This window comes from Calidris pugnax, unplaced genomic scaffold (genome assembly GCF_001431845.1).
Source record: "Calidris pugnax isolate Ruff unplaced genomic scaffold, ASM143184v1 scaffold18, whole genome shotgun sequence".
NCBI classification, from domain to species: domain Eukaryota; kingdom Metazoa; phylum Chordata; class Aves; order Charadriiformes; family Scolopacidae; genus Calidris; species Calidris pugnax.
The window spans coordinates 16,642,823-16,667,496 of record NW_015090812.1 but is presented as its reverse complement, the minus strand read 5'-3'; the positions used below and the strand labels follow the sequence as shown (position 1 = coordinate 16,667,496).

The 24,674-nt window shown below is 41.2% G+C and overlaps 1 protein-coding gene across 1 annotated transcript in view; it reads left to right on the top strand.

The window, feature by feature from the left end:
• The window catches only part of TGFBR3 (transforming growth factor beta receptor III), a 104,064-nt gene that overhangs the window by 19,375 nt on the left and 60,015 nt on the right, over window positions 1-24,674 (top strand). Inside the window, exon 2 of the mRNA XM_014938888.1 lies at window positions 16,313-16,497. Within this exon, the coding sequence (XP_014794374.1) occupies window positions 16,313-16,497 (185 nt within the window). The remainder of the gene's footprint in view (window positions 1-16,312; window positions 16,498-24,674) is intronic.

Genomic DNA, 24,674 nt, shown 5'->3' with positions numbered 1-24,674 from the left:
CCAAAAAGAGTTTATCGCAAGCTCTTCTACTGCAGGGCATTTCTGTACAAGCAGCCTCTTCTGCCAGGGCCAGAAGACTTTAACTTTTAGTACTGATCCCTCCTGTATCCTTCCGAGTTCCTCCCTGGACACACTGTGATACTTTAGCAAATAACCCCATTTTATTAGTTATGTAGGTGAAGCTGTGTGTGGTGTGATGGTTATTTTAGGCCTTCAGATAGTATGGTGATCATGCAAGGTGAATCTGTAGAGAAACTGTCTGCAAAATAAGAAATGAGCAATAGTTTTAAATTCTGTAGCATCTTGTAAACATACACTTTATCCCATAAAAAGATGCTGTAACAGTAACCTGGGATAATTATAAGAATCGGTAAACCAAACAGGATTTACTCAGGAACTGTTTATTCAGAACAGTAAGTAAAACTTTCTGATACTAATTTTCAGGGTTTTTTTTGTTTTGTTTTTTTTTAATAGCATTTTCCCCCCTGCCCCTTTCCTCCTCCCTTGAAAGCCAGAGATAGGTCTAACTTGGACTGAGAGCTGGTGAAAGCATTTCACATCTCCTTCATTCTCCGTGTAAAATATTTTGTCTGGATAATAAACATTAGGTTAATTAAACAGGAGTCAGTAACTTCATGGTATCTGAAGGGTTGTGCCATGGGATCCCAAATATGTAAATGAATCGAGGCTGCAATTAAAACGATTCAAACTTCAGACTTCTCCCACATCAGGTCTAATTCTGCTACATCTCAGATGATCTTCACAGTGTAGCTATAAACGCGGTTTCCAGGAGCTAAACACAGAAAGTGAAGATGAGGAGGATGAGGAGTGTGCTGAAATGCAATTTGGTTCCCAATTAGAAAGGAGGTTGCCCCGGCCTTGCTTTCCATCTGAAGCATTAAAAGTGGGCTTACGGGAACAGTGGTTAGGGAAGTAATTTTAAGAGACCTCGTGTCATGACTGCAATGTCCTGTCATTGTAAATGGTGACTTTAGTAACACTGAGGAAAGTAAACGAAATCGCTTCAGGAAATATGCTTTTACGTTCAAAAAACAACAGTGTCCTGTGTGCTCTTCAAAAGTGGAACAAATACATTTATATGACTTAAGTGTGATTGATTGTTCTCATTTCCACTGACTTTTTGTCAAGATATAGGTTAAATAGCTTTGGAAAATACGTGTGTTTGTGTGTGTATATGTGTTTATTTACACACACACATCTGTACATGGAACTTAGTGAATTATTGCATGAAGCCGTTTTGGCAATCAGAGCAGGTGCCAAGCTGTGATTATTTGTGTTCTCCACCGTGGAAAGATTTAGTCAAAGTGAAAAATGCATGAGGAGCTTTTGAAAGTGGTAGTTTGTGTCACTGTTGTGCTGATCATGGACTAGAAGGAAAACGTATTTGCACAGTCAGCATGTTTTTTAAAATCAACAGTATCTCTTTCTAGGAAGGTCTTTTCGCATCAGTCTCTGGTTTCATGGGCGCAGTCAAGTCTGACGGCTGCCTGCTGCCAACAGTGGGGACATGGGTGCAGACCACCCCACTGCCCTTGGTGGGAGCCAGCCTAGGTGCTCCTCAAGCCTTCCTCCCTGCCATTCAGCACAGCAAAGACCAACGGAAACCTGCTTAGTCTCTTTATTGCTGGGTGAGTTTCCTGTCGTGTTAGTGAGTTGAATCAGCTCACTGGGTTTGGTGAGCATCAAAATAGGCATAAGGTAGCTGGGAAGTGTTGGTGGGAAGGAGAAGAGAAGTGGAGGGAATGAGACACCCTGGTTTTGGCTGTGGTAAGATGTTGGATGATTCATCCTGTCTCGTAAACCTGCAGCGTTAGGTTTCAGTGGTTTTCATTCCTCTGTCTGTAAAATTAGCTGTCTGTATAGGTCTGTCAAATCTGCCCTCCCATGAGACATTCGCTCATTTGAGTCCATCCCCATGGTCCCCTGCGGATGGCACAGCACCTCATGTACATGAAGTAGAGCCTGCTTTAGATGCCAAGCATAGGATTTGGCACCCCTCTGGTGCCTGGGGCCTCTCAAGCTTCAAATAACATCCTGGCACCAAGTCACAGTGCCCAGCTGCTACCATTGCTTGAGGCTTCACCTCAGGGCATGGCCAAATTGCTGCACGTCCCCCCTCGTCTGCCCGTGCAGTCCTCTGGTCTAAGGGCTCCCATCTCCTGGGCATGAAGTAGTGTTTCAATTTCTGCAGAGTTTAACTTATTCTAGTGGCTGTCCTCTGATTTTTTTTCAGCTCAGAGGATGGTCTACTCTAATAGACTGAGTTTTTTGAATCTCAAGTACAAATTGAGATTCGATATAGAGGAGGGAGATTGTAATTATAGAGCATGTGCAAGATCTAAATTTCTTGCTTTTCACTACCAAAATCATGTGAGGGGCATCCGTTGAGATGTTCGGTGGTGGGGTTTTCTGTGTGCTTTTGAATATGCAGAACCAAGTCCTTGCTGGATGCTGGCTTTAGGAATGGTCAGAGTTCTGCTGAACTATGTGAGCCATCATGCCTACAGTCAGCCAACGCTGATTGTGCTTAGATGGCTTAAAAATGATGAGTGTGAGGATTAGCTTGCAATGGTAAACTGCATGGGTAATGCCTATTACTGTGATAACGTAAAGGCAGTTTGTATCTCTGCTGTAATGATGCTGCTTTTTTCATCAGAAAATGCAGCTGAAAGTTTCAGTAGGGTAGGCCTTGCTTTTTTATTTTTGCAATTATTTGCCTACCTCGGGGGTTAAAGTTGTTTTGTAGCTGACTTTGTCACACAGCAGGGAATTGAATATTTGGTAATAAGTATTTTAAATAATGTTTTAAAGTTCCTAGCATGTGGATTTTAAAAGACTGTCTTTTTCTGTTTTGTTATACAGTGTGTCATTTGACACTGTTTATAAAACATAGGCAGATGCCTGTGGATCTGTATTAACATATTATATAAGCTTATTATTTAACTTAAGATAATCAGGTCTATATGGGATTCATGGTATAATGTATATCTTCACCAAGGATCTTGAAAACTAACTCAATAAATGATTTCTTATTATTTTAAACAAAAATGTCATACTGGGAGAGATTTTTGAGAAACAATTGGCATATATGGAAATAGTGAATATAAACACTTCTAAAAGCCTAAATTAGGTCTGCTGCTCATGTGTTTTCTTTCCTCCCCAAGTTTTTCCTGTGTTTTTGGATTTTTGGTATACTATTGCTTTAAATGAAATTGAGGGGAAATTATGAGCCAAAATAAAGACTGACTTTGGGTGATCAGTTTGTGTTTAGATAAAAAGCGGGGGGAAAGGTACTCAAGTAAAATTTTTTCAAGTTACATTATTGAAAAACTTGATGGCAGGTGGGATGCACTGTGTTTGGGCTGTCCGTGCCCTGCTAGACATTGTGCTAATTTCTATCCCTTTGCTGAACACCGAGAGATCTCCAAATATTTTATCTTTGCTTACTTGGTAAAACTTGTTTTAATTTATTGTTGGTGCTGACTGAAGGGTGTTCTGATTGACTTCTGTTCATAATGACTCAGAAGTGTGGGCTTTTTTGTCTTCTGCAGTAAAATCTAGGTGCGTAGTCAACCCTCAGAATTTTGCAAGGACCGCCATGCACCTTATCCATCAGACCTTTTAATTTAATTTGGTATACAGAAAATGTGGTTACATGGACCACGTAGCCATCTGTGGACCACTGCTCTGTTAACATTTATAGCCTTTGTTGAAGGTTCAGCTCTGTCTTGAACCTGGTCTGATCCAGCCAACTTGTCTGAGGTACCTTGATGAACTTGGAAAAACATTTGCCAGCATTTGGATTTATGGCTTTCAAATAGGGGAGTGTGGACACTGTTCACTTGTCCAAGGGGAGGCCGTCCTTGAGTTCAGGGCAGAGCTAGGACTTCGTAAGCATTCCTCAACGTGGGGGCTGACCTGGTGTTTCCTGCTCTCCTTTAGGCACAGAACCTTGAACAATTTTGGGCACAGGGTCCTTCTAGTTAAAAGAAAACCAGATAATAAATTTCACAAGTCTTAAGAGAAAACCTGTAGCAGGGCATATTCCAGAATTGATTTCTTTGCTGATCCTACCAAGGCTGAGCAGAGTTGGTTAACTAAGTGGGGGCTGGGGAAGGGTACAGTAATTTTTGACTTTTTTTTACTCTCTTCGTTTGTATAATTTTTTTTTTTACATTTTTCAAGACAAGACTGAAGCTTTAAATTTTTTGAGGAGGGAAGATTTATTTTGTTTAGCACTTGACACGGATCAGTTTCCAAGGTTTGTGCAGTGAGACGTTTAGTGAACTCATCCTTAAAGGGTCAGTTACAGGAATTCAGCCTTCAATTGAACTTGTAATCTTGTTATTTTTAATTAGGAAAGGGTTGGTACTCTTTTGGTTATAGAGCTAACTTCCCCTGAGAGTGTTTCCTTCCATTTGGCTTTTGCTGCTTCTGAGGTCCACTGCATTTGATGGGACTAAGCCAAGCAGTTGCCAACTGCCACAACTGGAAGCACGAGTGACGGAGCCACATTTCTTCGTTTTATGAAGGGGCCTGTCCACTGATGAGCATTTTCAATCCATTTCCAGCTGAGGAGGCGGGTAAGGCAGCCCCAGCACATCCCGGGCTGGCTGGCAGCATGCGAGTCACGCGTTGCAAAGCCTCCGCTCTCGTTCCAACCCCGCGGCCAGCGGCGTGTTTATCAGATCGTCCTGACATTCGGCACTGAGCAGATCTTCCCTTTTTTAGTATAAAGTGATGTTCCTGACCTGCTAGCTGAGATTAGGGAGGGGAAGGCTTATAAAAGTTTCGTGCTCGAGTGAAGCACCTATACATCAGCACAGAAGGGCTTCTGACAGGCAAAACCAAGGGGCAGGGGGTGGGGGGGAAAAGAAAAACCCAAACCCCAAACCAAAAAGCCCTTTCCATCTGCTCTTCACTGAACCCCTGGTGTTGCAAGCAGGGTCCACGTGCTTCAGTACTGGCCAAGGACTAGAGGTGGTGGCTGCTAGCCTGTTCTTCACACACTAATGACAAGTCTCCCGTACTTCCATGTGCCCCCAGCAGTAGTGATAAAGTTAAAGCAGAAAAAGATGATGACATGCAAGTTGCTGTTGAACTGAAAGCTTGCTGTCTGGTACTCTACGTCTCTGTGGCTGTCCAAACCAATGTATTTTTGAAAGGAAATCACCTCTTTCTCCAGATGTGCATGCGTCCATATGCACCAACATCCAGAATTCATTATTTCCTCTCTGAAGACCAGGAAGAGACCTGCCAATAATCCAATTGATAGATAAAAGCAAGACATCTTACTGAAAGATGAGCCCTTTGTATGTAGGTGTAGTGAATGACAAGTGTTGGTGAAGCTGAACAGGCTGCATAGGAGCTGTTTAATGGAATAGTAAGGACAGAAAACAAAAATTTGGACAGAAAACAAATGACAAGGAGATTTAGAAGAGTTGTGGAAAGGAGTGTATAGAGAAATAAAAAGGCACAGACAGAGCCCCTGTAAGTTCAATGTATATGAAGAACAGGGAGCTATCTGGGCCTGAATAAAATAAATTAAATAAAAAAGAAAACTCTGGCTACATCTTTGTTTTGACGCTTGGATGACCTATCGAAAATTATGCTAATATTATGAATTAAAGGAAAATCTGTTCATGGTTTGTAGGAGCCTGTAATACTGTAATTGTTTAGAAATGTTTGTTGAGTATCTAATAGTTTCACTAACAGCAACTACAAAATTTTCTAACTTGAAAGAGTAGCTATCAAATCTGTGCTTGGTGTGCACCCTGAATCAGTTAACATGAGGCACCTTTGATATCTCCTGATCTCCTTGAGGTTGCTCTCATTGGCCATCAGATAAAACTTTGGATATCAACTCTTTCCACTGCATGGTGGTGCCCCTTGGACAACCAATATAACACCATGTACTTTTGGGCAAAAGATGACTGTGTATGTAGCTCCAATTGGAAGTCAGTGCAGATCAAGCATGTGACAGCTACCTGTGTTTCTGAAAAACTGCCATAGGATTTTCTTATTTTTAAGTAATTCTGAACTGAATTTTAAGAAAGAAAGAAACAACCAACCAACCACAAAATCCATCTAAACCAAAATTCCTATCCCTGCTCCCAATCCAGTGATTATGTTCTATAATCTCACTGTCACTGTGTATTTTGGTACCTTTATATATAGGTATTGCTGCTGCCTGAGATGAGATACCAACATTTCCTGTGTTGGTTCAAAAATCATTGGAACTTGTAGCAGTGCTTTCAAGAGCACCCATGAGTATACAAAGAACTGAAGTATACATTTGCAATTTAAATAGGTTACATTTTGTTGAGAGAGAGAGAGAGACTCAGAAGACTTGTTTTCTTAGATAAGCATAGACTGCTGAGGTCTGATCTGTGTTTACACGTGTGTTTTTGTGCATGCTCTTTGATGATGCATGAATTCCTGTGCGGCCGATCGTGAAACTAAGTATGGTTCTCTCTCTTCGCCTCCTGAAACTGATTTTATGAAGTCTGGAATTTCCTTCTCTGTCATCTTTAATTTACTCATTTGCAGGAATACGGTAAGAGCAATAGTGTGGGTAGGATGGTTTGAGGAGTTTCAATACTGATTTATTAAAAATACAATGGTTTTGAAACCTGGTTTCAGCTATTTTTGCTCTAAGCAGGCATTTAATTTTTATAGGCTTTTTTTTTTCCCTTTTGGCCTCAATATGGAGCTCTCATGTAAACCAAGCAGAATGCTTCCTGCGTTGTCTGATAAAAAGTGCACTTCCATTCATTGTTTCCATGCAACTTCCTATCCTTTCTACCGTAAAGAGGGATAAATCTGAGACAATTTATGGGCTGTCTCTGGGGAAAAGAGACTTTCACAACAAAAGCTTTGAATATTGTTTGGAATAATGACCAAGGAATGTTAGGAATAGTTGGTGTTTGTTAATTTCTTCCTCTTTGTGCAGTCACGGTGCTGAAGACTACTTCATCCATTAACAGGGATGAAAACAGAATGCTACATTTGATTCTTCCATTATGGTGTCAAGGCACAATGAACGCTTGCATTTTGGGTATTGCTTGTTATCTGAAATAATTCTGTATGTTTTACGGCCTTAATACAAGTTTGTGATGAAAGTGGGGCCTTTCTGAAACATAGCCATGTCTGGGGTGGGTAGCCCTCGGTCTAAGTAATGTTGGCCACTGTTTAAAAAACGATAGGTGCTCCATGGGACCTGAGATATATGCAAGAGGATCACAAACATTTGAATTTTAGACCAATGGTTGGAAACTTGCCTGTTTTCTACTACCTGGGGATAACAACAGGAAAAACTCGGCAACCCTTTCTGAAACACCGGTGGACTACTTTGTTTTCAGTTCTTGGGCATGGAAAACAGAAGTTGTACTTTCTGTGTTTATTTAAATGAAAGTCAACACATTAATGCTGTTCTGTTTATACAGATTAAAAAGATGCTCTTATGCTCGTAGAGTGTTTTCCAAATACCCACTTGGGAGAAAGGATGGGGGGTGAGGGGAGAGAGAAAGCACGCATGTATGGATGAGTGTGCACGTTTAGGCAGGGAAAAATACCAGAGAAGAGTTCCTGTAAGCAGCATTTTGCTGCAAACCTCAAGGGCAGGTAGGGCTCTGACAGTACTTCTGGTCAGAAGGAAGTGCAGCAGAGGTTACATAAAATATAGCTCTGTGGTACAGTACATCTGCTTTGAAAGACTTCTTTGTTTTCCAGGTACAGATGTTTGTTTTCTAAGATTATGCCTCATGCGTAATGATGTCTTAAAATTGTGTTCAACGGATGTTAAACCAAACAGGTTTTTCATTCATTGCCTTTTCTGTTTTATTAGCTTAATAGGTGTATAAACAAGACAGCTGGAGTTTCTGTTAAACAAGATACTAACAGACTGACGTTGCCTAGCTTTGCCTTGCTTAGGTATTTAAATGAGTTTTGCCGTATAATGAAAGAATTTGACTTTGTTATTTACATTTTTTAATAAAATGTATAGTTTAGGTATAATTCATCATTTCTAAGTAGCAGTACCTTGCTACAGAAGCTGAGTTTTATTTGATGGTTAACTTTCCCAATTGAATTTGCATCAATTTTGCATCCTGATAAGGGCAAAGCATCAGTAGAAGCTTACCTTTTAAGAAAGTAGAAGAAAGCATTTCTGCTTTCAAAATATAATTTGAATTTTTTCCCGCACGGAAAAAAAAAGTGAGATCTGTGCAGGCAACACTTGAGGTTAGATCATCTCTGCTAAACAGATGAGATAAGCCTCGTGCTTTCAACAATAGCTAGGAGCAGTGGGAATGGATATTTTGCAACACATCCTCTACAGAGACATAAAAGATATTTTGCTTAGGAAGGAGAAACCAGCAGTGGGAGTTTGTACCAAATGTAACGGCAACCCAAAAAAGGTATAGGGCATGTCATTTATAGGTCTGAATGATTCCCAGTGGACAGGAAGAAGATGCTAGAAAGGCTTTACTACGCATAACAGGAACGTCTAGAAAGACTGCAGAAAATAAATGATCAAAATACATTGCAGATTAAGTGTAATCTAATACTCTGAAACATCTGAATAGTTTGGCCTATGTGTGGCATAAGTCTGGGCAGAGCTGATGGTAGTGGAGTGGGAATTAATTGGGGGCTGATGAGTTGGGGATTGAGAGCACGTAGAGCAAGGGTCTGATTACACGTAGCATTAACAGTAGAAACCAGTGTAAAGGTGAAGTATGTAGGTTAATGCATAGTTCCAGAGGATAGGATCTTTTTTCCTTGGAGAAAGCAGGAAGGAGCAGGGATGGTGTCATGGAGTTGCTGAAGATTAGTGGGCTTTGAGCACTGGAATGGGGAACCTCTGCTGTGTTTTTGTATAAGCACATGTTTTTAGTTAGTACAGCTTGTATGTTTTAACTCCTTCTACAACAAAGACTTACCATCTGTACTGAATATTTCTTGAGGATGTATTTTTCTTCTTCCAAGTTCAAGTTTTATAGCTCACTCATTTCTAATAGATATATGTGAGTCTGAGATTTTGGGTGTTTTGTTTGTTTGGTTTAGTTTGTTTTTTCAAAATAGCCAAAACCAGTCCAGGTCTGAGAATCTTTTCCCCTGTAATTTTAAACTTCTCCTCCTTGTCCCTATGGTAATTCAGTCAAAAGTAGTTCCACCATGAAAACACTGTTTTCTTGCTGACAAGAAGCCTGCGCTAGATGTGGTGGTGAAAGAACTCCCTGAAAATTAAGCATATGAAGGGAAGCTTACCCAGCCCCATGTACAACAGCTATGCTATGTTTGTGTTTTCAGTACAATGCTGCTGTCTCCTTTTTGTCATATGCCCACACTTGATTTTCTGTGCATGTTGTTTTCTCATGGACTTTTTTGCTCCTTCTGTCCATTTCTGCCAAAGCCCTAAAATGTATTCAAGGGCTCTTATGAACATTTACTCCATTTCAGTCCTGCTTCAGTTGCCGTTCGGAAGGGGTCTACTGTTCCTTCTGCTAAAGTAGAATCTGCCCTAAATTCATTGATACCGACCAGTGGTTATGGTGCAGTGATTGAACAAACTCTCATCAGAGTTACTCAACAAATGTGGAAAATGTGAACTTTTAAAAAATTTTAAAATACTTTTCCTGGGGAATTCCTAGTTTATGTACATAGTCATTGAAGGGAGATATCTGCTGCATTTCAACACAGTCCATAGTTACATGAAGAAAGGGTTCTAAGACCTAATATGTAGTAGCAACAGTAAAATAAGTACATGGTTAAGTGTTGGGACATATTATAAAAATGTCAAACTTTTTTTTTCATGGTATCAGATAAACACATAAAAATGACCGAGAGGAGAGTGTGTCCAAATTAGAATGAAATTTATTTAATGCTGTAAGCTTATTTCTTTTTTCTTACTCCTCAGGCCTCTAAAATATTAAACCTTTTATTGCAATATTGAGCAAATCCTATTGTAACTGCTAGTTTTTGAAACTTAGGGTTAAATTACTAGGTGCACAGTGTAAATAAAACCTAACTGAAAAAAAAAACAACACACCCTACCCTTACACTTTAAAATTTATTTCTTTACTACTTAAGAATCCAGAAATTTATTTATTTATTTTTTCTCAGAACAAATCTACAACCTTTGTTACTCCCATGTATTTCTGTACTAAGGCAGAAAAGTGATACTGAAACACACCAAGATTTTGTCATTGAATTTCTTCTTACCAGAATCATAGCAGATGAGCAGCAGTATCATTCTGTGTTATGTGTGCTGTGTTTCGTCAGAGTTGGAACTGCTGCCATGAGCTTTATAGAACAAGAAAACCGTAACGCTGTCCTCCCCTCCCCAGCCAAACAGTGCAGAAGATACAAAAATGAATCGGGAGTAGATTTATAGAAATATAAAATGCTTTGGACAGTAATCTTCTACTTTAGTCTTCCTGCTGGCCAGTATGAAGATCCAATGTACAAATCTTCCTTTCAGTATCTTGCTTCTCTCCCCTGCATCTTTCTTACGGTGATCCCACATATTCAGAGAGGAAAATCACATACTCTGGGAAGGGTCTTGGACAGTCCAGCTCCGTGTTGGTGGTGATCACGGTGGAAATGCTTCTCCTTTTCCATGAGATGAAATGCTGCAGTTTCCTCTATGCCACTGCCTCTCATCACAAACCAGCTGTGATATTTCCTACTGTCTCATCTTGTCTTTTCCGTCTCAGAACTCAAGGCTGCTTGCCAGAATTGACTGATCCTGAGCGGGGATGTGCTTGCTTAGGAGTGTGAAGCTCTTTTTTCATGGTCATCTGCAGTGAAAGCTGCTCTTTGTATTAATGGTGGAGGTTGTCTGTTACCCTCTACACCAGGAATTTGGCTTCCCAGGTGGTCTTCTGTGAAGGGGTGCACAGGAAGGAATTTAGTTGTTGTTGTTGTTACAGAGCCACCCATACTAAATACGTAGTAACAATTTGTATTTTCTCTTTGAATGATAGGCATAACTTCTCCCTGTAGATTCTTATTTGACTTAATCCTTGAGTATAATTCTTTGGTGTCAATGCTTCCCTCGGTGAGAAACCCTTTATAAGAAGAAGCTTGTGTAGGTGGTAGCAATTTCTCCACATGCAGCAGTGGCCCTTCACCCATGTGCTTGTATCTTTAGAAGTAGTGGAGGTTATAGGAAGAAGGTATTACTAAGTCTGCTCAAGTGCTCTGCCATGCATCTTAAGCTTTTCAGTTCAAGAGAAAATGGCTTCCCCTTCTTGTTTTTACAGAACCCAGTTGTTATTCGAAAGTAGGTTTCAGGATCCTGTCTTTTTTCTTCCTCCTTGTTCCAGCCATCATTGTCACTAGCTGATGAAAAAAATGCCCTTGAAATTAACCTTCTTCAAAAGAACTTTTGTGAAAGTCTGTCATTTGGGCATAATGAAATCTCTGCTTGGATAGTCAGCCTCCTCTAAGACTTGCTTTTCAGAGTACAAAGTGATGAATTCTAGCAGGATCTGCAGTAATTTATATTACTTTGTACCTGACAGCACAGAGATCCCTCGTGTTCCTCAAGTCTGGATTTTGAATTTTTGTCTTTATGTATAATGACTAGATTTGTGTCATTCCCTCATTCAAAAATCAATTAGAATAAATCTGTCCTTCTTCTAAGGAGTGTTATGTCCCATTGGTGTGGTTTGTATCCTCTGCCGTGGCGTGCAGGAACCATGCTAATGTGCTGTGGAGCCCCCAGCACAGATTCACACAATTTGCAGGAGCTGGTCACACTTTTCAGCTGACAACACTGTAGCAATCTCCATGGAAATACAACAGAAAGTACATTAGCCTTTACTATTTGAATAAAATCCATCACAGTTATGAGTTGGTCTTGGTTTGTTGTATGAACCCCCTTAGTGTCTTACTCCCATTTCTGCTACTTTCTTACAGCAGAACACATGTTACTCATTAGTAGCATGGATGATATGGGAAACAGGAATGTTGAAATTGTATTGAATATGTTCCAGATGTTAGTTAGTATCAAACAAGGTTGGGTCTGCTTAAGATTTCCATCAAAATATTCTTATTAATTGGAAGGGGAAAATAATTCAATACTAAGCGATTCTCTAGAATTCTAAGTTCACTAGTAATTCGTCATTGTAAAACACATATGTAATAAGTGGTTTTTATAAAACTGCCTAACCTGCTTTCCATCTTCAGAAGGCTTTGCAGGCATTAAGCAACTAAAATTTGATTGTGGTGAGATCCAGGATTTGCTAACAAGGTTAGATGGATTCGCAGTCCAAAGTTAAACAAAAGCCCAGTGATGGCTGTGCTTCCACAGCAACCTCCTCAGCAGAGAAGGGACTAAAGGCTTGGACCTGCCCTAGGATTTATAAACTGAAAGATACTTTTGACTCTTTAAGTGCTATTTGATGGGAATGAGATGCAAGAGAGTATCTGTACAGGTTTGGAGCTGATGAGGCAGTCATGATGTGTTAATAGGATGAACTGGCCCTTAAGCAATGATGATGGTGAACGTTGGCAGGATGTTGGCGTTGCTGAGGCAGGGGAGGTCAGCAGGAGCGGTGTTGGGACTGGAATGGGAAGCTGGTGAGCCTGGTCCTGGCGTTTGTGCAGGGCAGAGCTGCAGAACAGTAAAGCTCAGGCAGGATGAGGCTGCGGTTTCATGTTGGCTTTCAAATACAAGCAGGTGCTGCAGAGGTGATAAGCTCTCAGATTAGTAGTGTCACAGAAAGGGCTTTCGGTTTGGTTTTTTTTCAGAGTGGCAAATATGCACTTTGTAGGATTTAGGGAAGTAACTAGCTTTCTAGTCAGAGGAAGGTGGCAGGAGGAAGATAAGCAGGCAGGGTCTATGAGGGAGCCAAAAAGGGTGGGAGCAGCTAATTTGGAAAGAGGACTGCTCTTGCTGCTCCCACCAGAGTGACAGTGCCTCAGAGTGGCACCTGCCTGTCTTCGACTGGGACATACCCGCAGGTGCAGTAGGAAGAGATGTTGTTAATGAATGTTTAGTGAATAGCTCAGGTGGCGCTGGGGTGCCTGCAGTGTAAGAGTCGGCTAAAATACAGCATCGGTGGAGGGAAGGTGGCAGAATGAACTGTCTGGTGCCATGTGCAGGCTGAGCATCAGTGGACTTCGTGATCTAGGAGTAAGTTTTCCTCTGGCTGGGCAGTAGTTCCAGGCATGCAGGTGTACTCTGGGCATGGCGCTACACCCACTGTAGTGGGTGGGCAGATACGTGAATTTCAGTGCACAAAGATTGCTGTCTGATATTGCCAGCACATCTTACAGAAATAATGTTCATGATAGTCTTGAGTTCCTAGGAAAGGTGGTATGGGCCTGGGACATAGCTTCACAGGTACCTATGTGAAACTTGACAAAAATGCAACATTTACCTGCATTTACCTCACCTCTGTTATTTATCCCACCATCGTTCCTTGTACATGGGCAGTCTTTTACATATGTGGTCTGAATGCCAGCCTCCAGTAGATACCCTGATCATCGATTCAAATTTCACGGGCTGCGTCTCAGCCACTCATGAGGCTGCTCTGGATTTCCCCAAACCCTTGGTTTCTTCTGTTGAGCAGCTCAGAGCAACTCCGTGCACCTTGTTCTCCAGAACAGAGCTGGCAGGAGTGGCGTGCCCCGGGCTGGTGTCTGGACACCACGCAGCTGTAGCAGTGTAAAAGCAGACCCACGCCAGTAAGCCCTGCCTAAGAAGCCCTGCTTGAGACTGGTGCAGCTCGGTGGGCTCGCTGCCAGCAGAGTGGTGGGGTTTGGGCAGGAGATGTGGCCCCCATCCAGCAGTGAGGGCGCGCAGGCAGGGCAGGCATGCCTCCGTCTGCCCTTCGTGTGCAGATAAGCTCAGCTGCCCACGGTTATCCAGGATGTGAACTTCTGCTCCCTCTGGGAGTATTGCCATCCTGCACGTCGAGCAGAACAGAGGGACCCGAGAGCAGAGCTTTCTTCATTTGCACTTAGGGTGGCAGCGAGGGAGGCAGTTACGGACAGCCTGGACGTACCTGTCACTATCTTCTTCATGTGGATGAGTCCTTGTAGGAAGTGAAGGAAAAGTCCAGGTGTCTTCTCTGATGTGGCAGATTTGTACAGTATAAAGACCAGATGAAGGCGTAGAAATGGGTGTTCACAAGGGAACGCCTCTGCTGAGAGGGAGGTATTAGCTCTTTCTCCTGAACCTTTGCTAAGGAAAGCACACATTTGTGTCAGCAACTCCATATCTGTCTTGTTCTGAGTCTTGCACCTTGTTCTTCATGTGTGTGTTACGCTAGAAGCATCTTAAAAAATGTCAGCTCCATCTGGTCTGCAAGAAACAATTCAATGAAAGCGCTCGTTGGCTCTCTGTTCCCCTGCCCAAGAAATGCTTGTGGAGCTTAGAAATGCTTTTTGTGCAGGTTGTATAATGCGATCTGCTGCAGGACTTGCACATCAGTGGCTGGGCTAATTGATTAGTAGGTTCGCTGATCTGCACTTGTACGTCAGGAAAATGAAGCCTCTGCTGGTCGTGTTATCGTTACAAATTCTAAATATTTCTTCAACTGTTATGGAGGACAACTTGTTCATAGATTTTTAAACAATTTTTTAACTATCATTGCTTGGACTGGTCCCATTTGCTATGTGTATTCTTAAAACGGAATTTCAAAACCCCAAACAAATACGCCTCAAGTCCACCAAGCTGGTGGTCAGTGCTACTACCAAGCTCCTCAATTAGAGAGCAGAAAGTTTGTTTATCCTCTCTACCCCAGGCACAGGCATTCGTAATTTATGCCTTGAGCATTGCCTTTAACAAATATTCCTGTTCTGTGGGAGCTGGGGGGTACGTGCTGTGCACTGGTGGGTTTCAGGAGCGGTCCCTGTGGCAGGACAAGGCACGCGTGGCCTCAGGCACTGCGGAAACCTCCCTGTGATCAGGGGCTTTGCTTTTTCCAGATAAAATCTGTTTTAAGATGGGCTTGCTGACTTCTACATGGCCAGCTGCTAACTGTGTGTTGAATGAACTGCCTTTTTAACCAGCAAACTGTAGGTCAGTGCTCATATAATTAAACATATGTGTACACCAAAGTCAAGTGAACTTCAGTGCTACAATAGCTGGATGTAGACTTCACAAAACCAGACAGAGCTCTCTCATTTGATCAGTTGAGGATTTTCTTTCATTTTTAACTCTTTTCAAAAGAAGCACTTTACTTCAATTGGAGATGTACATTATCTGGAAAAAAAATAAATCATGCTTCTTGCTTATATTTCTACTTTATGCCTTGCAGCCTCTGAGCTGACTGGTTCACGTGAGCATAATTCTGATCTGAGTGACTTTGGTGCAAATTAGGGGTTAAGTCAATTGACGTTCTTCTGTGACCTTCTGAATCAAAAACATACTGTATCTGTTATGGTCAGGGGTGGGTCTGAGCCGTTTTGGAAAAGCAGGGCTGCTTTTCATAAATATTTGTCTTGCTTTAGTTTCCTGAGATATAGTTTAAATGTAAACTGCTCCGTATGTTTCGGCTTTTGTGCTATCTGGCTACATCACATCACACTGTCTCACGTACTATATAAGAGTATGGCACTACATCATGCTGTGGTGATTATTTGAAAGGGCGTACACTCTGTTTTGGACTAGATATCTGTTATCAGTGTAGATAATTGCTGTCAGACACAAAATAGACTCAGTAAACAAACATTTCATTTTATCATGTGACAGATGTCTGCTGTTTTGTACAGTGTAGTTGAACGACGTTCACTATAAATCAGCACTGCTTCAAAAGCAACAAATCCAACTCGCCCAAATCCTTCCTGATGTAATTACTTTATATTAGAGATTAACTTTCCATTGTTGTATATACATGATTGCATTTTTTCAGTATTTGGAGATAACAATGTTTGACATAAACAAATAATTCACTTCTAAGATGAACCAATTCCTTATACCACTATCACTGCTTTGTTTTTTCTCCTTCAGGGTTTTTGTTTTTTTTTTTTTTTTGCCTTTGTTTTTTCTCTTATATCCTTGGTTTTCTCCCTGGTAAAGACAAGACTACCTTCCTACCTTCAGTTTTGGAATTCATACTTTAAATTCAGACTTTCAGAGAGAAATGAACCAACAAGTTAGCATATTCAGGAGAACTTAAAAGGACAACAGAAATAAATGTCTTCATTTTGTGGATAATGAAGCCTGTGCTTGTGTTCCTATGGGTATTGTGACTAAAAGGATGATCGATATTTGACAGGTGTAATCTATGTATTGCTTTTTTCTCCAAATGATGTGCATCTCTGTCTTCCTCTGCAGGTCCTGTGCCTAGGAGTGAATGTGTCTTATCGCCTGTTAACAATTCACACCCAGTCCATGCCTTATTGGAGAGTTTTACAGTCTTATCCGGCTGTGCAAGCCGAGGCACAACAGGCCTGCCCCAAGAGGTGCACATCCTCAATCTCAGAAATCCCGAGGAGGGCCTTGGCCATCATGAAAGAGAGGTAAAGGAGAAATTGCTGAATTTGTTTATTTGCTGAATAAAGTTATTTCTGAATTGTGACCAGAAAGACTGCAAGGAAGCATGCACAATTTGCGTCAATACTGTCCACCTATGCTTTGCATGTCGCATGAGTAAACCACTTCCATACCCGGCCACTCTCCATCACCTTTCACAACCACGAAGTATACTTTAAAAAGGTGGCGGGGTGGGCAAAGGAAATAAGAAACAGATTTAGATCTACAAGAGGCCTTTACAGAATTGGCTGTCTTCAAAAGCAGATCGTTTACCTAAATGTGTTGTAAATTAACATGAATACCTTTGGATCCCTGCCATGACCACTATAAACAAATATTTAAGTTCAGATTCTTTTACCCCTGTAATACATCCTTAATGTTTCACTGAGGGGGAACTGCCGTACAGAAAGCAAGTGTTGCTGACTATGGTAGTACTGAAGTACAGTCCAATTACTTATTTATGTACGTTACACTCGGAGGGACTGGCAAGAACTTGAGCTGCTCTGAAAGCAACAGCACAAGAAGAAAATTTTTGATGTTAAGTTGTGCAGTACTGTTGTTTACTCTCAAACACATCAAACCAGAGTGCCGAAGTGAAAAGAAAACATTGCATGCCATGACAGCTGAGCTTCTTAGTTCATGTTCTTACAGTATTACACACACAAATCCTTAGTACTGCGTCCTCTGAGAGCAACATGCGTGTACGCAATTAGCGGGATTTGTAATGAGAGAACAAAGATGATGATCTAGCAGGCGGAAGCTTAGAAAAAGAGGGTCTAAATATGTGCTGAAAGAACTTTTAAGTGGAGTCTTTGATAGTGATTTAAATAAAGGCAGATACTCTTGGCCATAATCAAAGTCTTTCCACTGCCTTCAATAGCAGCCTTTGTTGGGTTTGTGGTGTGTTCAGCTCAATGTGTATTGTATGCATCCATGAAATTTCAGCTGTTGTGTTCATTTTCAGTATGTACACTGTCTGAAATGTCTGGTGTATGATGAAAAAATTATTTGCTCTTTTTTCAGTAGGCATCTTATTGGCTCCCATTAATCAAAAAAAGTCAGGATGTCTTCAGTTCAACTGTCAAAAAATGTAAAAAATACACCTTTTTTTTGTTTTTTCCTGTGAGGCTGTGAGTGAGGAATAGAGATTTTTATATTTGTTTTGGTTTGGATCTTCTTGTTTTTTAAAGCCTTTCATAGTTTGCCAGGTACAGGTTTATCAGCCTGATGAGTACACTGTGTATGCCCTGAAAAAAGTGGTACAATCAGTTATTTGGGCATGAAAACCAAAATGTAGTTGAAATCTCTCCTCTATTTTTTTTTTTACTCTTTTCTTTGGTGTAACACAGTTTTCTTGGGAAAACTAAACAGCCTTATGTGATTCTGCTAGGCATGTGTCAGTGCCTCTGTTATCACCCAGGAACCTTTGAATCCATTGGCAAGACAGACAAATTTGTTATAAGGGGTAGATTTCACAAGGTAATCACAACTTTTATTGAAAATGGGCAGAAGAGTACCCTTACTTTGGGGACCATGGTATAATGGGAACTTGTAACTTCTTAGTTACTCAAGTGTTCCCTGGAGATGGGATGAAGCAGGCTACAGCTGGATCTTGTACCTCCTGAGAGACTGGAATGAATCAACTGCAAAGCACACATTTGCATAAAACCAAATTTCCCTCTGATTTGACACTTCTACAACTGCTTGCATAACAGTGCAGCTTCTGCAGTATTGTGTGTGCACACACAACAGGACTGGAGTCATGCAAGCATGAGGTTGCAGGCTGTGCCACTACTGTCTATAATCATCTTGACAGAACGATAGAAGATTTCAATATTGGTCTTTGAATAAAAATAGTTGCTGTCTAGCAGAAAGAGGCTGGTTGTGCCTCCTCTAATGTGCTTATGGTAAGAAAGCAGTTTGCCCCGAGCTGTCTTTTCTGTGTACTTCTGCGGTATTCTGAAGTGTAGGACACAGAATATATTTCACAATTTGTAGCCCTTAGCCTCCTTCTCCCATCTCCAAACAGTTTCCAGTTACAGCCCGTGGAGATGGCTGCTCTAAAAATGCACAGGAAGTTGGAGCAAGGCTTGCTGGAGACAGCGTCGAGCAAAAGAGTGTAAACAACTTGGAAAGATAGGATTTTACTTACAGGATCAGACTCGGAAAACAAAGCAGAGCAAATGTTATCTTTTCCATTATTGTGAAAACCAACTCCGAGTGGCCTTTTGTCTTAAAGTAGAATGTACCCATCACCTCAAATTACATTAGTTTGATTTACCAGCCGAGGTATTTCCTGTTGCCTGCAAATGCTGATAGCAAAGGTAGAGATTTGTTTGTCATACAGTATTTCCAGTATACTCCAGAATAAAACCAGTATTTTTGTTTGACAGTACATAAGTTAGATTCAGCAGCCTCGAAAGCATGTATAAAATAAATCATGCGTTCATTCGGTGGTTGGCTGAAGTTCTGATGACATGGAATGCAAGATCTGAAAATCTTTAAGTGAAGGCTTGCTTTGGGGGAGGAGGTCGGGTTTTGTTTTGCTTTTAACCTGCCCTGTGCTAGATGCTGCTAAATTACACATTCCTTACTTGCTGGGAGGAGTGTAAACTTCCCCTAGCAAATTCCTTGGAGAGCTCATGCATTAAACATACTTTGTGCAGTTATCCTGGTTCTCATAAATATGCAACATACATCTATGCATTAATTTAACTTATTTTACACTCTTGTAGAATATACAGACAACAAACATTCACAAATTTAAACATAGGAGAGGTGGTTGATGCAGGCATAGGGCATGGCAGGGGCATGTGTTTCTCCTGTGACACATGCAGGTTTTTCTGTAACAATTAGTGAGGTTTGGGTGCTTTCTCTTCCCTGTAAACAGGAGGGAAAGGAAAAAAAAAAAAGGTGGACTGGAAATATATGGGATTATGTGTTCTGAACAAACTTTGCAAAACTAAATTGGTAATTTAGCACTTTCAAGTTAAGGCTGAAATCTGGTAAATATAAGGGCACATCATGAAATGCTGTAATCGTATTTGTGATCTTCAAGGAATTTGTTTGTATTTCACTTTGTTAATCCCTCTTGGGGTGACATCTCATTTGTTGAGACTGTGAAGACACTTTCTTCAAGTAAAAACCCCAAAAGTTCCAGTCTTTTTCAGGTATTTCTTAGAAATTTCTTTTATCACAATTCATATTGGCCATGCTTTATCATAGGAAATAGAATACGGGTGCATGTAATAGCCACAAGTGTTTATATTGAACTTGGCATGAAAAATGCAAGCCTTTTTTGTTTGTTTTATTTGATCAAATATTCCTGGGGAAGTGAGTGCATGTGTGCATTTCTGTGCTGATCTGGGTCTCAGCTGAAAGCCAGGAACTACTGAACTCTTGCAATAACTTTGTCTTTGGCTTTGGGCATCTTCACTGCTTCACTTCACCAGTTTTTAGAAGGGAGATAGTTGCTTTCTCATGAAGGTGCTTGTTCTGAGAAAGAATTGTTGTTTGTCGTGGCACCTAGAAACTCTGGAGATTTGCACCAGAGATATGTGTTTAGAAAAATGTAAAAATTACTTTAAGATGAAAGTAACTCCTTAGATAGGTGTATTACTAAGTCCTAAATTAGTAGAGGATTTTTTTATTATACCTGTCAGTTGAATTTCCCTGAACTGCTTCAGGCACGCAGCCACAATTGAAATAGCTAACGGGGGAGCAGGGGCATATAAAATTAATCTCATGTGACTACTTAGGATTGAATACATGTGAATACATGGAACCAGAGTTCCTGGCAACGGATTCACTATTGTTTTCATTGACATCCTCATCCTCAATAGCTTTAAGATGTTATGCCTGATACAGATGTTTAACATGTGTTATGTGAAATGAAGGCAGGAAAATCAAGGACTCATCTTTATTTTTACAATTTTGAGTAATGCCACTGAGGCCATAATAATTCGACAGACTTTTCCCCCACAGTTTAATCAGTGTTACTTGGCAACAATTTCATAATAAAAAATATTTTCCTTTGAGATCAAACCTGATGCTAAAATGTCTGTTAGTTCCCGTGGAGCAGCCTAATTATAATAGCCAGATACTTACTAGTGACGTATCTCAGGTTCCTGAGCTGACCCACTTAAAAGTGATAACCTGATGAGCAAAATTATTTAAGTCCAATATTTAAGTACTTTCTGAAAAGATCCTCTAAGTTGTAAAAATGGGACAGGAAGACTCTGAAACAGTCACCTGGTAATGTATTTCTACGTCCTGATCATTGCAGTGCATCCTGAATTCAGGATAATTCTTCTGTGTCACAATGGCTTTGTAGTTTAGGACTGTGAAGATCTGGGCAATGAGGGTGATGAAAACCTGGTTCATTTTGCCTATTTTTCTACATATTTACTGTGTTTCTCCATGTGTTCATTTTAGCTGTTTTCAAAAGTTTACCACTGTAACAGCCTTACCCAAGGCTATGTCAGGGAAAAAATGTTTTGTTTCATGCTCAGGCATCCAGAGATGTGGGGATAGCCTTGAGATACAGCTGTGTTAAAGGGGCCACTCTCTAAGCGTGGTTTAAACATGCTGACCTGCTGCACCAGAGCCATGGTCAGAGGGGGCCTGGAGGTCTTGTGCCAACAGCAGGCAGGAAGGGAATTCAAGGTTTGTTATTTTACGGCTGGAGTTAGTGAGGTTCTTGTTACCTAGCTGTTTGCTTGATTCCGTTTTATTTATTTCTTCATCTAAAAGTGCATTTGGTAAAACAAGTTTCCATTTGGTACCAATCAAATGTCCACTAAGGCTGTTTTCTGAGACTTCAAGATCTCAGCTATAGTAAAAATAAGGTCAGCTTTTCTTGTGGCTTCTTAGTGCTGAGCTTGGTGTCAGCTTGACCAGCTGCTCTAAAACTTAACAGACAGACTAGTCTTATTTCAGTTTTTGAAGCACCCTGCATCTTGGGCTTAATAATCCAAATTAAAATAACTGGATCGTTATCCTATACAGTCCTAAACTTATACTAAAATTAGAAGCTCAAGAATAGTTTGTTAATTCTGTGACATTAACTTTTGAGTAAGGCCACAGACTTCACTAACATTAATATTGGACTTGTGCACTGCCAGATCCCTTGGATGTACAAATTTGGTGATGATGTGAGCTGACCAGAATATGTAGTGTAGAATGAGGCTGGGAAATAAAGGTCATGTTGCTCGGTTTGCCAGGCCGCATGGTGTCTGTTCTCTGCTTGTTTTCTGTAGTTGGGTGGGAAGCCTACGCTGCTGCACTCGGGCATGTTTGGTACTTATGATCGGGGCTGTAGATCTTTCCTGGTCCGACATTACCAAGAAGCAGTATTTACTTTTGTACTGCTTGCTTTTGTGGGCCCTCAACCTCATACATGCAGGCTAGCTCTTCTGTTCTGCTGAGCCCATTGAGATGAGCCTGATCGCTTTCACCCTGTTAGTGCTTGTTCCTTGATGATCTGTGGCTCACAAAGTCATGCAGAGACAATGTTATCAGTCCAGCCAAGGCAGGACCTGTGGAGTGGCAGTGGAAAATGAGTTTGGCCACCTGCAAACATCTCTGCCAGGCTTAAGGTTGACTGCTGCTTTTTATCACAATCTTCTTTCACCGTGTTTTGCATACCACTTGTAAGAGCGAGGGAAAGGGCCCATATCAGAAGACGGAGAACGGGAAGCCCAGATGAATTACGGCTTCCACCAGTGGTCTGTGCCAGTGAGGTCTCGGAGTCAAGTTGTGAGCGACGCTGTGGCAGACGTACTCCAGGAACACCCTGTATTTGTTGCTTGGAAAGCAGTAGTTCCTCATCACGTGCATCTCTTGACCCTGGGTGTTTTCCAAAGCTTGCCCACAGCCTGTGGTAGCTCCCCTGGCTCACCAGGGTGGTTTCCCTGGCTGTTGTTACTCCCATCCCCAAAGCCCTGCCCAAGAGCTCAGTTTGGGCTGCCAGACCACTGAACTGAATCAGAAGTGAAGCATACAATAGACCTGATAAAGCCTTAAAGATATGGACAGTGTGCTCCACGGAAATTGTAATTGTTCAATGTCTTTCTCAGATGATGCCATGCCTACTGAAAGCTGCAACTCCCATGCAGCTAATACATTAAAATGACACTGATGTCTTAATTGCCTTGATTGATGGACACTGCATTTTTTGCCATGTTTTGCCACCCCAGTCTCTGTTTCTTAAAGAGCCCTCACAACATCTCTTCACAACTTCTCTTCATCTGTACTTTGAAGCATCTGCGCTTGCATAAAATCCAGCCTTTTTTAATGTGGCTTCTTCATCTTGTTTGCTCTGGACTGCAGTCTTTCTGGGTTGTTTTCAGCCAGCTCAGGATTTGCCGGTCACTGGATTTGGCATTTGTTCCAAGTTCTGCCCACCAGAACCGCCAGAGGAAGTTATGTGTCTGCCAGAAGAGGCTGTTTGTGCAGGGACTGCTGTCTTGCAGGAGCATGGCTTGATGTGTGTCTACCCTTAAAGAGGCAGCAGTGGCTTCTCAGGACTTGGAAAGTGCTGTGCAAACCCTCAGTGTTTTCCGTTTTTAGAAAGGGGACAGTTTACCGTGCGCAGAAAGCGAGACCCGCTCTCAGTTCCAGAGAGCTGTGTGGAATGGGGTCTGAAGCCATGCCAAGGCCCACCACAGAAGGCTAAAGGGTTCAAAAGAAAAAAAAAATCTCAGAATGACTTCCCTGATAGCTCAAATTTTTCAGTTCTGCTGACTGCTATTTAAAATGACCTGTTGGAAGCTGAAAGTTGGACTCTCTTGTTTTGCTCTTCTGCGAGTGCCCGCAGGCACTGATGTGCTGCTGCAGGATTTTAGAGAGAACGGGGCAGCTGCTGCCACGGTCTTTGCTGGACGGACTTTTCTTCCTCCCTCTCTGTTGCTCGTGTGTGTGTAAGCACGCTGTGCACATGCGCTTACACGTTCTTTCAGGCAGATGTGTATGTTTTGAGTTTGATCATAAACTGTGATTCACATTCTTGGTTTCCAGTTCCCTCCTCAAAGCTTCTATCTGACATGCCTTGGAGTATTTATAAGTTACTGCTTTGTCTATAGTTACTTTCCCTAAGACCAGATAATTAAGGAAGTGATGACATTTCCAGGAGCCCGTTTATATCACAAACTTGATGGGCAGGTTCCAGTGTAGCTTTGGGCTCTTACGTGTGTGTGAAATGTTGGAGCAACACTTCTCCTGAGGGGTTGTGTTGATGTTGTTCTCTGGAGTGTCTGTTTGAACCAAAAGCTGGAATTAATGAAGTTGTTCTCCTACAACCTCCCAGCATCGGGGGAAATTTCCAGCATAAATTGTGTGGAGCTGCTTGTGCCTGACAGCTACGCTCCTGTATCAGCTGAAAAACTAAAACCTTGCAGTGGCAAGATGAACAAATGCTTTAATTATTTTGTTGGGTTTTTTTAATGCAGATCATGCTTTTGCTAACACTTATCATATATTCAAGTTTGTGTTTCTCTAGAAGAGTCTCTTATTTTCCTTGTGAAACATACGCAGATTACTTCTACAGTAGTAAAACTTGTTATTTAAAGGAGAAGATAGCACCACCATGAGGTACAAATGTCTGAAACTTAAATTGCTTGAAAAATTTTGATGGAATTGTAGGTAATTTATAGGTGATAGTGTCTCTTTAACAATTACCATAGCAATTTATAGTAGAGAAATATTTTTATTATGATTTGAGCTCATGTCAAATGTGATAAACCTGATGCTGGCAGTAGTTAGTGTCTCTAGATGAGAGGTAATAGTTGGTGATGACCCAAATCTCATCAGTGAGGGAAAAGTATTAAAAACTGTCACCTTTCTGGAGATAATGGGCATTCTCTAACCCTGAAGAATGGTTGAAGTCTGGCTCACTCTTCTCTCATTACCCAAGGAAACAGTCTTCATTTCTTCTCCACGGACACGATCTGCTAGTGCATGTAAATAGATAAGTGAAGTTTTGAGGCCTGTTGGGAAATGTGACTCTGTGTGACCTTAGTTTTGCCGAAAAGCACAGTGGCACTTACCTTGTAAGTATCTTTTCAGAATAGACCATTGGAACATGCTGTCTTTTCTCCTGATTTAGTTTCACGTGATACTTGAAATGAGATAAATTAGACACTAAAAATGCACCTGAAGCTACATG